General features: G+C 32.2%; 1 protein-coding gene across 1 annotated transcript; it reads right to left on the reverse strand.

The window, feature by feature from the left end:
- Positions 1–9,012: 9,012 nt before the first annotated feature.
- Positions 9,013–12,380, reverse strand: LOC120070595 (diacylglycerol kinase 7-like). The gene is made up of 12 exons (XM_039022404.2): positions 11,803–12,380; positions 11,423–11,545; positions 11,161–11,298; positions 10,992–11,077; positions 10,818–10,914; positions 10,599–10,674; positions 10,302–10,384; positions 10,124–10,194; positions 9,959–10,036; positions 9,783–9,870; positions 9,566–9,682; positions 9,013–9,478 (listed from the first exon to the last, which is right to left on the reverse strand). Exons 1-12 carry the CDS (start codon positions 12,148–12,150, stop codon positions 9,320–9,322), a joined length of 1,464 nt encoding a protein of 487 aa, XP_038878332.2. The 5' UTR covers positions 12,151–12,380; the 3' UTR covers positions 9,013–9,319.
- Between the last annotated feature and the right edge of the window lie 3,194 nt (positions 12,381–15,574).

Here is a 15,574-nt window from a genome sequence, read left to right on the forward strand (position 1 = left end):
TCTTTCTTTCATTTTGAACTTAGCTCTGTTTTATATTTTGGGTTTATGAAAATTATTCCGCAGCCTTCCCAAAAGAACCTCCTTTGGTGGCTTACTTTTCAAAGGCAATATTGAATGTGACTAAAGGTAAAGACAAAAGGGGTGTTTGGGACAAATAGTTAGTTTGGTTATAATAGTTTATATTTGTGGTGTAGATTATTTTAGTTTTGATTATAATAGTATGTGTTTAAGGTGTAAATTATTTTAGTTTAAGAAGAAAATAGTAAAAACTATAGCAAATAGTAAATATTGTAGCAAATGAGATTTTTAAATAATGTTGACTGTAACTATTTGGGACTACAAAATAGTATTTACTGTAGTAGAGTTGGTTATTATAGTCTTTTAGGATAGTTCTTGTCTTAAATACTCTAAAATGTCTATAATTGAGTAGGAATACTTCTCAAGTTAAGATCAAGATACTACACCAATCCAGATTCCAGTGATTCACCTCTGGATGTTTGGAGGTTTGGTGGTTTATTATTCATCATTACTGTTGTTGAGATTTGAGGTTTTTCTTCATTAAATTTTAATTTTAAGTTTCTTAAAGTTATTGTTATATTTAATTTTCAGTTGGATGCACAAGTAAATGTTAGATCTAAGATTGCTATTTTCAAGTTTTCTTTATGTTTTGTAAGTTACTATTTTTAATGTTGTTTTAAATTGTGAGTTAGTAGTACAATTAGGTTCATTCTTGTCTTATATCAAGGTGGAGGTACTATGTATTTTATGCATCACAATTTAGTGTACTAAATTTTGAGTATCGCATTTTGTATATCACCATTTTATGTACCACATTTGAGTATCACATTTTGTATATCACAATTTTAGTATCACAATTCTTATACAACATTTTGTGTGTCACCAATTTTTTTCTACTTCAATAAGAAGTTTGAATTTTTACTCTCATTTTTGTTTTTTCTTCTCTTTGTTTAACAAACATTGAGATATTGATTTTGCTCCTGCAACATTTATTTATTTTTTATCGATTCCATTTTCTCAATAATGGTATTAGAACTATTTTGATTTTTCAACGACCGCAGTTGCCAACTCCTTGTTATTAATATATTTGATCCAGTTCCTTCTCACATATTAGCCGGACTCGACTGGCTACGAGCCTTCATTCACATATTTCCGCTCTTCATGCAACTCATTCTAGAATACATTCTGTTCCTGCTACTCCACCGCGAGCAACTCATTGTAGAGTACATTCTGTTTCTGAAAAACCAAAAACTAGTCAACAGCAGATTACATCAACTTTGCAAACAAGTTAATCTGGAGGACATTCTGTTTCTGAGATGGCAATTCCACTGAAGAGCCACGCAATTTGGCGTCAAAAATGACGACTAAATCGACCATATTTAACTCTGTACTTTGATGCAGGTAATCAGTTGGATTTGGTTTTACTTGGCTACTGTTTATAAATAATCTCTCTGTAAAGTACATTCGCCTTCAAAAATAAAATTTATGGTTATGTTTATAAATAATAACCTCTGTAAAATACATACTAAAATAAAACTGTGTTTTCTGTGCAATTTCTGTTTTCGATGTTAAATTTTAAATTGTAGAAATATGGATATCTTTTAGTAATGTATTATAAATCATACTATATTAAAAAATAATAATTATACAAAAAAGAATTTAACATAAAATAATTCAACAAATTAATTTATAATAGTTTATATTTGAATAATTATAATAACTAATTTTATAAATGTAGTATTGAACACATTTAAAATATAATCTAATTTTTGAATCTGTTATCAAATACATATAAAAGGTTTAAAAGCACTTTTTGTTCATAAATTTTCATGGAAGTAGCAATTTAATTCTTGAATTTTAGTTGGTAAAGATTTAATCTATATACTTCAATTTTTTTTAAATACAGTTATTTTAATATTTATTGACAAAAATAAGGTTAGTTTGAAAGTATTGACAAAAATAAGATTAGTTTGAAAGTATTGACAAATATAGAGTTGTGAAATCGTGGATGAGATCCACAAGTATCAAATCAGCAGATAAGTATTGACAAATATAGAGTAGTGAAATCGTTTACCTAATCCACGATTTAAGGCTTAATCGTGGAAGGAGTCCACGATTTCCTAGACACATGTCAAGTAACTTCACAAGTTTGTCTCGTGATGTTATAAGTTTGTCTCGTGATGTGACGTCTCATGAAGTTATTTCACATGACAATCTATTCATCTTCACGAGACGTATTTATTTTTTCATAATATTATAAGTTTGTCTCGTGAAGTTACTTCACGATACGTCTCGTAAAGTTACCTCACAGGACAATCTATTCATCTTTACGAGACGTATTTATTTTTTTCATAACATTGTAAGTTTGTCTCGTGAAGTTACCTCACAGGACAATCCATTCATCTTCACGAGACATATTTATTTTTTCATAATGTTGTAAGTTTGTCTCGTGAAGTACTTCACGAGACAAACTTACAACATTATGAAAAAATAAATACGTCTTGTGAAAATGTAAGTGATAGAGTAAATATGCATAAAACAGAAGCTAACAGAATCTTTAAGCACTCTAATTACACTTAGTTTGAGTGATAAGCATGCTATAAAAACAAAAATATACAAAGAGGGTTTAAGGAGTACAACCTTTGTAGATTTCCTTCAAATCCTTGCTATTCTTCACGAATTTGACCTTCAAATCTTCAATAGACTGCCAAGAGAATCTTCTCTGCTATTCTCAATCTTGGATTTGAGTGGTGGAATTCTGAATTGATAAGGGATTAAGTTTGGTTTTGGAGAGTTTGATAGGAAAATGGTTTCAGCAAAAAATTCTTTGAAATTTTCAGTTGCATACCCATCAAATTCTTCAAATTAGAAGTATTTAAGCATATTGATCATGCAAGCACTCACTTCATCAACCATTTGACACTTCAAACAACATTAGCAAAGTGGTCTAAATGTTAAATCAGGGAGAAATCCACTAACAAATCCAAATTTGGATAAATCCATTATTAATCGTTGCAAAAGAATAATCTTGAGTACATTATTAAAATTGCTAAAACTTGATTGGATTTAAAAGCAATTTACTTATAGAATTTGTTTATAATTTCAGAATGACGAGTTCAATAATACAATTGTTGGCATCGGATAAACTCATCGGGGATAACTATGTGACTTAGGAATTAAATTTGAACATGATACTTGTGATAGACGATTTGTGATTTGTCTTAACAGAGGATTGTCCTTCCATTCCTAGCTTCAATTCAACCCGAAATGTTCGAGATGGGTATGACAGATAGGTCAAGGCTAATGATAAAGCCCATGCTTATATCCTCGCCAGCTTATCTGATGTTTTGGTAAAAGGAACATGAGGATATAAGTACTGCCAAAGAGATTATGGAATTTCTGCGAGGGATGTTTGGACAACCATTCTTCATCCTGATACATGATGCCATCAAGTACGTTTACAATAGCCGCATGAAAGAGGGGACCAATGTTCGTGAACATGTCCTGGACATGATGGTCCACTTTAATGTGGCAGAAGTAAACGATGTTGTCATGGACGAGAGAAGTCAAGTTGGTTTTATTCTGGAATCTCTTTTGAAGAGTTTTTTGCAATTTTATACGAATGCATTGATGAATAAAATTGAATACAGCTTGACTACTCTGCTAAATGAGCTACAGGCTTGCCAGACAATGTTAAGAATAAAGGGTCTGGAATCAGAAGTAAATGTTACTACTGTTGACAAGAGATGAATGTCTTCCAAGCCTGATGTTGCCTCCTCTTCGAAGAGTAAGAGTATTCTTGTGAAGAAGCGCAAAGGGAAAGGGAAGAAGAAACATGCTAGAAAGAAAGGTAAGGAAAACGCTGCAGATAAAGGGAAATGTTTCCACTACAATGAAGAAGGGCGCTGGAGGAGAAACTGCCCTCAGTATCTTGCCGAGAAGAAAGCAGAGAAAGGTAAATAGGTAAATTAGTTCCTGGGGACCACTTTCTCAGCTTGACTAGTGGGAAAAGTTGCTGCTTGATCTTACTGCGTTTATGATCATGTAAAGAACAAATTGTATATATTTTTATGATAAATGAAATGTTCATTTTTCAGAAATTATGTTTGTTCAAGAAACTTCTATTAAGAATCAAATTGTTTAAAGCCATTTGTAAATATTCAGATATTTAAATGGCTAGATCAAAGTATAGAAAGTTTAAAAGTTTCCAGATCTGCCTGTTAACAAAAAGTTGTTAAGACAGGTCAGATGCGTCTTACTCAAAGAGTTGAGAGTACTCAATGTAGTGGGAGGAAAGTGTGCTTCCTGGCCATTATTGAGAATAAGATGCATCCCCATATAGTTTAATTAAAAGCCTATTGTATATTAACATGTTTACAATAGTTCTCTCAACTAAAGTGTTTGAGAATCACCTAGTAGGACTAGGAATACCAGATTAATAACCTAGGGTAAGTGGGAGAAATATCGGGTATGGGATACCGAATGGTAAACCATGGGTATGGGATGTCCTAGTTTATTATATTTCTCTATAAAACTCAGAAACTCGGTCTTATATATTGGATATATAAGTTACCATTGGAGTTTTAGTCTAAGTGGGAGTTTGTTGGGTTTTATGTCCTAAACTCATGGTATGTAAACAATGGAACTTATTTTGAAAGTTCAATACGGTGTTATTGAATAGATGTTTTTCTTAATAGAAATCCAATAAATCTAAAAGTTCCTTGACTATTAGATGAGTACTTGAACTTTATGTGGAGACATAAAAGTGGATCAGGTTCGAGTAAATAGTCAAAATTATCTATAGTATATGAATAAGGTTGGGTACCTTATTCTGGTAACACTATTGGATGCGGCCTGCTCTGTAGTTGTTACAAAGAGTTGTAAAGTGCTACAAACGAAGTGATCCTAATTCGTTCATGTTGGGGCATGAGGTGTGAGGGTGTCTTTGTGCAAAAGGGTTTATATAAGATCGGACCACAAAATCAGTCACTCTTACTTTATAATGTTGTTTACTGTTTAAGACTGACTATTTCAAAGCGATGTCTAGGTAACTTGACCTTAATACCTATGAACTCCTATTTATTTGGCATTATCCTTAGATTTACATAAGTGAGGTTTGGCCCAGCGTCAGCTCAATAACCTCCCATTTCAGGGGTAAGACCGGATAGATAGCTGGAGACATAGGGTGCAAGACGGAATTCACTCCTACTCACTTAGAGATAATAGAGAGGTTGTTCCCTTAAGTGTTGATGTTGGGTCTTGAATAAAGGGTCCTGCCCTTTCATTGGCCCGAGAGGGACTCGGTTTTGTTGATTGGATCACAAAACAATTTTTCATTAGGGGATCAGTGGGACTAAAGAAACAAAAGGTAATTTTGGAGGTAAAACAGAGATTCGACCCAGCCGTTATTACGAACAACCTGTGAAGGGTTAACTTATTAATCTTGGTTATATTGAATAGACATAATATATCTACAGTGAGAAGAGTTCAACTATGGGCTTTAGTGGAGTGACCCATTAATTAACGAATGGGAGTTAGATCGGTCTAATGAGTTTAGTGGATCGTTGGAGCCAATGATCTGTAGGTCCACGAGGTCCCCCTACTAACTCGAAAATGGATTAACTCTAGAGTAGCGTGATAAGTTAATTTGAAACGTTCAAATTAGAATCAAACGGATTTAGAGAATAAATATTTAAATATGATTTAAATATTTAAAGATGGATTTATATAAAATTAATTTAATATTGGATATTAAATTAATTAGAATTATTTAAATTGTTTAAATAATTATTTATTAATTTTATCAAAAAATTAATTTGTTAAATTAATTTGTAAAATTAATAAATCTTGATTTTAGAATCAAATATGATTTTACAATCAAATTTTGGATCTTGGAAATAGAAAATTACACAAATGGAAAATTAGAATTTTCCAACTCCATCTTCAAGTAGCTCACACTAAACCCATTATCTTCAAGCTTCAATTACTCCCAGCATGAGCTGCATCTCATGCAGTCATTCTCTTTGCATGATAATTCGCAAAATATTGAAGAGATTGGAGTGATTTTGAGGCAATGCAACCGATAGAATTTTAGCTAAAATTTGGTTGAAGAAGGAGTTCTTCATTGGGTTGTTGATGTGAGCATTCTCCAAGTTCCCTTGACTCCAGCTTATTTTGAGTCCCACAACTCAATCTAGAGCACCAAGAGAATAATAGGAAAGATTTTGTGGTAGTCTGCACAAAGATTTGGAGAGATTTGCAGCTGAAAATCGAGATTTCAAGAGTTTTTCAAAAATATGTTTTGAAACCCATTAAATTATGTTATAACATGCTTTCGTTTTTACCAAAATTAATGAATTAGAGTACTTATTGATTATTGTCGCTTCTGCTGCGTGCTGATACAATTCAACACCCATCTCATCCATATACTTATAGACCTTTTAGGTTATATACTTAACTTGATCCTCTTTTATGTCTCTACATAAAGTTAAAGTATTCATAATATAGTCATGGGTTCGTTTATTAGATTTTATAACAGAGTACAATGAATACTTTTTATTGAAAAATAAAATATGTTTCATATATTACGAACTTCGAGTTTTAGGATATTCCCAACAATAAGTTCGTCTCATGAAATAATTTCACGGGACAAAAGACAGAAATGAAGGAAAAATTGCAAAAACCACCCCTGAATTATGGAAATGGTTACAATTACTCTCTTATAGTCAACTGGTCAATAGTCGAAGTTGAAATTCCTTCCAATGATGACTTCATCATTGGCATCAAGACACCATCAGGTTGAACTCGAGACAAGGGACAAGGCAGAAATGCCAAACAACTCATCTGGTGTTAGCTCTAAACAAAAGCTATTATTCCTAGCTTAATTCGGACTCGTTAGTGGATTTTACGTGTTTCTATCCCTATTTTGTAGGTACCGATCAATCAAGAGGTAGAATTAATCAATTGGTGAAGAACGAGGTTAATTTGAAGCCATTTGAAGTTAATTTGAGCATCTGGGCTTCAAAGGAATCAAAATGACCAAAATGCCCCTGCCGGAGCGTCACAACACTTATAATTGGCCTAAGCTTGACGCTTGTGCAACGCTTGAAGGTAGTAGCTTGGAGTGCAGAGGAGAGTTGCAACGCTAGTCCAAGCGTCACGACGCTCCGAAGTTGAATCATCATCAGCGTTCCAACACATCTCAACGCTTGAAGGCAAAAGCATCAGCGTTGCAATGCTTATTTAGAGTGTTGCGACAAATGATGGACATAGAGTGGAGTGCACACGCAAGTGAGTGTTGAAATTCTTGCTTGATGCTTCGCTCTTGCCGCATCAGCGTTATAGCACTGCGTTGATATCTATATATACCTCTTCTCGGCCCTAGGTCAAAACATGCCAAATTTAGGAGGCCAAATTGATGGAGCCCGAAGTTAGACTTCAATCTTTTTCTATTCCCTTCAATTTTCAGTATCATTAGGTTAGTTTTTATTTTATTTTTGGATTATGAACGTGTACTGGAATGTATCCCATCGGTTTGTCTATGAATCGATGAGGTAAGCTTTTGTTTAGTTCTTGGATCAAGCGTTCTTTGTATTTTGATGAGTTTTCTGTCCAATTCTGTGCTTTAATTAAGAATTATGTCTTTTTCTTGAATCTTGTTTAATTTAGACTTGTTTTATGTGTTGGATTGACGTCCCTATCATGATCGCATGTCTTCGCTAGTTAAATTCAAGCTCGCACGCATCCTTGTAATCGTCCATGCTTTGAATTTACCCTTGTTGCACAGATTAGATGAGCATGCTTAGATTTATAGGCTGGTCTTGAATCTTTGTGTTGCACATTTAATCCAAATTTCAAGAATAAATTGATTATTTGAACACGGTTGTCCTGACACTTAATCAACATAGTTGAATCCTGAATCTTAATGCATGTGTTTCTAGTTTTTTTATGGTCGTTGAGGACCCAATTGCATCTAGAAGCAAGTAGGTTAGTGGCACGATCTTTCCAGCCTTAATTACAAATTAGGACGCTCGATTGGTTCAGATTAATTAATTTTCAGCCTTTGTAAAGATTAGTTAATTCGCATCGATTGGGTAGCTATGCATGCATAATTCGAATATATGATATGTTGTCTAACTAGAAATCATTGTTTTCAACCAACATATCATATATTCGAATTATGCATGCATAGCTACCCAATCGATGCGAATTAACTAATCTCTATAAAGGCCGAAAATTAATTAATCTGAACCAATCGAGCGTCCTAATTCATAATTAAGGCTGGAAAGATCATGCCTCAACTAACCTACATGCTTTTAGATACAATTGGGTCCTCAGCGGCCATAAAGAACTAGAAAAACATGCATTAAGATCCAGGATTCAATTATGTTGATTAAGTGTCAGCCGTGTTCAAATAATCAATTTATTCTTGAAATCCGGATTAGATTCAAGACCAGCCTGTAAATCTAAGCATACTCATCTAATCTGTGCTACAAGGGTAAATTCAAAGTATGAACGATTACAAGGATGCATGCAAGCTTGAATTTAACTAGCAAAGACATGCGATCATGATAGGGGCATCAATCCAACACATAGAAGCAAGTCTAAATTAAATAAGATTCAAGAAAAAAACATAATTCTGAATTAAAGCACAGAATTGGACAGAAAACTCATCAAAATACAAAGAACGCTTGATCCAAGAACTAAACGAAAGATTACCTCATCGATTAGACAAACCGACGTGATACGTTCTAGTACACATTCATAATCCGAAAATAAAATAAAAACTAACCTAATGATACTAAAAATTGAAGGGAATAAAAGAAGATTGAAGTCTAACTTCATCCATCAATTTAGCTTCTTAAATTTGGCATATTTTGACCTAGGGCCAAGAAGAGGTATAAATAGATATCAATGCAGCATTGCAATGCTTGGAATAGCATTGCAACACTGATGCGGCGAGAGGAAAGCGTCCGGCAAGAAGTCCAATGCTTATTGGACAAAATGAGACCTAAATTATTGGTAATTAAAATTCTCAATTCTAGAATTGAATTGTTACAAATTTAAACATAAATGGATAAATTATTACCAAAAACTCGAACTAAATAATTTTTTTTTTACCCTATTGAAACATGAAATATATTTGAATCCCTAATTTTCACTTTCAAATTTCCGATTGCCTACTAAACATACTCGTCAGGGATGTTCTAATGGTCGTGTTGAACATGAATAATTTAGACATACATATATGATATATATCATACAAAAAGAATATATCCACTCGAAGAGGAGATTGAAAGTTCTAGTCCCCGTTGATCATTAGTGATTGAAAAGGAACCCTCTTGATCTCAACAAACGTTGAGAATTCCTTGCTTATTGGCTGTTTCCATGGCTCCCCATCCATTTGCAGATATGCCTTCTTCCGCTTCCCACCTCTAATTTCAATTCTAATGGCTGCTGCCTGTAAATAAACAAGCAACACAGTTCAAAAACATGAATCATGTTGGAGTATAAAACTGAGCAGTGATTATCCGAAAACGCGAACCACCTGGGCGATATGTTTGGCTGAGATTATATCTACCATAACAAATGATGTATGCCATCCTTGTTTTAGACCAAAAATCTCCAGAAGACCATCATCAGCATGTGCTTCCACGAAACCTCTCTAGTACCACATGAATATTTAAGTCCATCTATAGCATAAAGAAGAGAAAACAGCAATGCCAACCAAAAAAAACACAGTAACAGAACTTCATTGTGGGTACCTTCTCCAAGTACTCTGGCTTAAGCTTACCCCATGGGTTTCTTCCACTTGCATAGTTATGTAAGTTTAAAGCAACAATAGACCTAACACTATTAGCCCAAGCAGCAAAACCATATTAATTGATGTCCTCAAAAAGAATAAACAAGTTTCATAATTAGTACATTAGAGCAGTTCTACCTGGAAGGAACTGGAACCTTTTCCCATTCTGCACAATTGATCTTTTTGATATGTATTCTAAGGATGTTCTTAAGACCACTACAACCAGAAAAGTTTTCTGTGGTTAGAAACTGGAAATATATGCATTCTACCGGTACTAGGTTTTCGAAAAGTATAAACTATCACCTCAAATTTGGATCGTTTGAGCAGGATGTGAAGAACCATCCTTGAGTGCAACTATAACTTGAGTAAATTAACTGTCAAAAATGAAAAAAATCATGTGTAAGCTTATAAACAACCATTAATCAATAAAGAAAGCATATTTTTGTTTAACGGAAAAATATAATAGAAAGCATAGTTCAACCTTATTTGTAACTGGACCTTGAGCCAGGTAAGGCCTTTTGTTGCGCAAATGGTGGAAGCCGTAAGCAACTTGAGCATCCATGCCTGCATTATGCATTAGTAGAATTAGTTAATTAACACCTGCTAATGATTTTGCAGAGAACCAAATACAGAAGAGAAACAGAATGATGACTAGTTAATCTAATTCTCCATGGGATAAGTTCAAGACACAATCAACTTTGCTTATGCAATTGCAACATCTAATCACTTCCCTAAACATGCATTTTAAAGTGTTTAACTACCGGTGAGTTCAGCTTACCTATGCTGAAGTAATTATAAAATACTCCTTCATAGCAAGCCAGTTTTGTAGGTAAATCTTCTTTGCCATCCAGTTTCTGCAGCCATGGGACAATATTTCCATTCACAAACTGAGAAACCAAAATCCAACATTGTCCTATTTGTGTGGATTGTGCATTATTTTGCAGACTAGCTATAAAGTTGGAACTAGTGTATTATAATTGAAAGAGTACATAATTACATGCACAGCTTCATTCATATCACTTTCTTCTGTAAGCTTCAAAGAATGTGGTGGTTCCACTTTTTCTCCAGCAGGCATCGACAGTGAAACATGCCAACTGCGTCGAGAAAGAATCAAGTTTGAAACAACTCCAAAAACATCTTCAAGGTTCATGAAAAAAATTTGAATTCCCACCTATCCAAAGAACCAACTTGACCAGTGGTAGCCCTGTGGAGAGACTTTTTAACGGCAGATTTCCAAGCAAAAGGAAAAGAACCTCCCTGATAAAGGGGAAAAAAACGATGATCCATATCTCTTAATTCGATGCCTTCCTATAAAATTAGTTGAAAATACAAAAACTCACCCAACCAAAACTCCTGGAAAGATCATTGCCAGTACCAAGAGGAATAATCCCAACGGGAAGAACAGGGTTACGATCTTGTTTGTAAAGTTCTGCAATACTTCCCAGTACCCAACCGACAGTACCATCACCTCCTGCAACCTGCTCCACCAGTTCAAATTTTCTTCATCTATCTTCGAATATGAAACAGTTCCATTGGATAACAAATATGTAAAAGCAACAGAAACAAGTTTTTTATTTGGGGTTAGTGAAAATATCAAAATACCATGATCCTTATCTTTTGACGTGTTTGTTTAGCACAAGCATCACCATGATCAGCCAAGATTTCCAGGCAACGCAGTCCATACTGCACAAATTCACGAGGGTTCACCTCCAAAAGATCAAACACCTACAACACGAACTCTGAAGTAAATCCTCACTCAATTACACATAAAAAGCATCAGAAACCAAATTCAAACTCAATTAAATAACACCCACAAAAGATAAATTATCAAAAAAAATTACTTCCCAAAGCTCAAAGGTGAAAATAAATTTAATATTAAATCATCGTTAATTCAAAGACATACAGACGTACAGGACACACATGAAAAGACGAAAAAGAATGGGAATCCCGAGATATTTTTTTTCACAGAATAGAAAGTGGACCTGTTCATCGCTGATTAATTCCTGGAGGCGCAGCTTGAGCTTCTGACCATGGTGGCCGCCGCTAAGTGGGTTAATGAAGATCACCAACGGGGCCTCTGGAGGTGAGGGGACGACATTTTGCGGTGGAGTAGTGGCAGAGGCTCCGGCAATGGGGTCTTTCAAGCGGATAGAATCACGCAAGGCGAAGCGGAGATAGTGGGGCATCATAACCTTTGCATTGAGCTCCTGTTTGTCGATTCGAATCCCCGAGAGGCCGCAGCCTTTGAGTGAGTCGATTAAAGAGGAGCGAGCTGCCACCGTAACTTGGTCGCCGGCACCGACGCCGGGTCCGGCTCTGGAGTGATCCATTTTAGGAAGTTTGGGAAGCGGGAGAGTGTTAATGGGTGACGTAAAGCTCAGGTAAGGAATAAAAGCGGGAGGTTGGAGGGTTGTGAGTTGAGAGTAGTAAACGCGGTGGCGTCGGTGATGGGGACTTTAGTTTGGCCTCACAGGCACTGCGCTGGCGGATGTCAGAGGAACTCATCTTTATGTGTAACGTCAACAAAATATCCTTACTTTGACAAAATTCCAAAACATTCAACTCCATTAATCCACGTTTTAGATAATCATAAATATTCTTTTCAATTTTCTATTTTTAAAGTTTTTTTTTTCTTTTTGACTAAAGGTATATACCGGATTGGCATATTATCTTTAAATTTGAGTCTATGTTTTGATTCTGTCGTTGAAGTTTCAAATCTTTCATTTTACTCTTAAATTTCAACTACTTTTTTTTTTCTGTTAAAAAGATAATAAAAATGTGATGTAGGAGTGAATTACAAAATAGTGATACATGTGGTTAAGTTGCAGTTCAAGTATTTCTATGAATTTTGTGTAGGTTTCAATTATTTGTTTCCAAATGTTTAGTTTTAACTATTATTTTTGAAAGGTTTTAATCTTAATGGTTCGGGGAAAAAAAAAAAAAGCATACCACATTGCTTTAAAATGTGAAAATAGGTACTTAGTATTAAGAAAATTGTTATATTTGCAGGTATATAATGTAGTTGCTAGTTCATACATTTGCAATTAATTGAACCTGTGGTTTGTCATCTATGCAAGTGGCCAAGAAGTTATAAGAATTTGACATATCGTTTAATTAGCACAGCAGATTAAGCTAACATGTTGACAATTGGTAAAATCATAAATGAAGGTCTTTAATGCCTCAACCACTCCCGACGCATACCAAGAACAAAGATAAGCATAGAATAGTGGGTGTTATATTTATATAGAATAAAAAAAACACTTTTCTTTTATTGTTTTTCAAAATGTTAGTTTTTTATTTTATTTTAATCTCTAAATTTTAAAATAAATTTTATTTGTATAGAGATATAGACATACAACATTCAAGTTTGTTTCACGTTTTTTTTACATTTTGCCTAAAGTAGCTATTTCTAGACATACTCCTTTTCCACAGTTTTTTCACTTAAAAGAATGTGGGTATTTTCTTTTTCACTCTGTTTTTTTTTTCATTTTATATATAATTTTATTTTAAATATAGTTGATTAATGAACATAAATTTAACAAAATTAATATAAATATTTTTTTAAATAAATCAATAACAATCTATTTAAATTTTTTTTACAATTGAAAATTTCTCAAATGAATGTAATTACTTATATCAATAAATTAATAATTAAATATCAATATCTTAAATATATTTAATTAATAAGCTAGGTAGTTAAATTAAGTTAGTACAAAAATTCATAATGATTACTTAGTGTTTTTTATAATCAAATTGATTAAAATTAATTTTAATTTGAGCATTATTATGAACATATGGTTGTTACTTTAAAACATTTTTCTAATATTTCTTTTTAACTTTGATTAGTAACATCATATTTTTTTTTCTCTTTTTCTTTCATTAAATTTTGTAATAATATTTATTAAAAATTTATTTATTTATTTATTTATTTAATTAAAACTAATTGACACAAAAATTATAATTAATAATAATGAATTCTACTTAAATAAAACTAAATAATTAATTGTAATAAAATAATCATGTCCTCATTTAATTCATTTTTATTGATAAAAAAAATATACTACGTCAATATAATTAAGAATATTTATTTAAAAATACTAATTAATTAATTTTAATGTTAGCTTCAAATAAAAGAAATAATTTTAGAATTAGTTATTTTAACTTAATATACGTATTTTAATTAATTATCCAATTAGAATGACTCTTTCATTATTAATTAATTAATCTATTAAAATTATATGAGATTACCAAAATTAGTTTCATTAAATAAATACAAATATAATTATTATCTCCAAATTTTGATAACATTTTCATGCACAACCAAACACATCAATCTTTGTATTTTCAAAAATCTTATTCCCATACATGTTATTTCCTGACAGCGTGTTGTTCCCACAAATATTTTATTTTCAGAAATCTTATTCTCATGCATGTTATTCCCTTTATTTTTCAGAAATTATTCCCAAACATGTTGTTCCTAGATAGCATAGTATACCTGGACATTCTTGTTTCCTATGCGTCCTTAAAACCTTAAACACCAAACGATAGATTTAAATTTTGTTTCAATTTAGTTATTAGATTTTAAGGTTTATACTTTTAACCTCAAATTTTTACTAAATATTCACTTTTCGCTTTTAAATAGGGGTGTTCATGGGTTGAATTGCGTTGAAAGACTTTTTAGACCCAACCCCATTGTTCGGATTGTAAATTTTTTCAAACCAGATAACCTTTATTAAAAAATGAACCCAACCCAATCCAACCATGAAATATTTGGGTTTGGTTGGTTCGGGTTATTCGGGTTATTTATTTAAAATTTTGTTATAAAAAGAAAAAAAACGTAAATATGTAAAAATCTAATTTAATTATTTTCATATATTGAATTAAGATTAACTACTCAACTTCAATTTATATAGTGCAATTTTTTTTAAAAGTGCAAAGAAACTATTTTTAAGAGTTGTTGAAGAATAAATTATTAAAAACAATATTAAAATTAAATTAAATTAAAATCAATATATGTATAAATAATTGTTTTATAAGTAAAAAATATATATGTTATAAAATTAATGATAAATTCGGGTTGGTTCGGATTGGTTTGGGTTATATTAGGTGAACTCATAAACCAATCCAACTCATAAAATTTTCATTTATTTAAACCCAACCCAAATGAGTTGATAACCCAACCTAACCACGGGTTGGGTTGATTGGTTTTTTCGAGTCATTGAGTTTTTTGAACACCCATACTTTTAATGTTAATGTATATTAATTAATTTAAAAGAACTAAAAGAATTATAATTAATTAAATTTTGCTATTTTTCATCTTTAATAAAACTAAATTTAAATTTTTACTTCACAATTATTTTAAATTAATCAATAGACATTAAAACCAAAGATTGAAAGTTAGTATTTTATGAAAAATCAAAGTTTAAAATGTAAATTTTGAAATATAAGAATCAAATTAAAACAAAACTCAAATCTCGAAAACTCGAAATTAAAGTTGTAACACTTTGAAATCTTATGAACTAAATTAAAATCAAACTTAAAATATAAAGATTAAAAGGGTAACATTATAAAATCTAAGGATGTTATTAAATCCAAAACCTTAAGAACCAAAAAAAGTATTCTTCCCAGAATACATATACAGATATGATTACATGATACGGATACGATCAGATATGACGATTTGTCAATTTCTAAAAAATTAAGATATGAATACGTCTAAAGATACGTCATTTTTTTTATATTTTTTCTAATATA

Source organism: Benincasa hispida, chromosome 2 (assembly GCF_027475165.1).
Source record: "Benincasa hispida cultivar pf3 chromosome 2, pf3_genome.v1.1, whole genome shotgun sequence".
Taxonomy (NCBI): domain Eukaryota; kingdom Viridiplantae; phylum Streptophyta; class Magnoliopsida; order Cucurbitales; family Cucurbitaceae; genus Benincasa; species Benincasa hispida.

Bases quoted from the DNA above. Each gene is read 5' to 3' on its own strand.
- LOC120070595 (XM_039022404.2), bottom strand. From the start codon at position 12,150: ATGGATCACTCCAGAGCCGGACCCGGCGTCGGTGCCGGCGACCAAGTT. The intron at 11,546-11,802 runs GTCCACTTTCTA...TTCGTGTTGTAG, and splicing joins AATTAATCAGCGATGAACAG to GTGTTTGATCTTTTGGAGGT. The intron at 9,871-9,958 runs GTAGAACTGCTC...TTGGGCTAATAG, and splicing joins AAGGTTCCAGTTCCTTCCAG to TGTTAGGTCTATTGTTGCTT.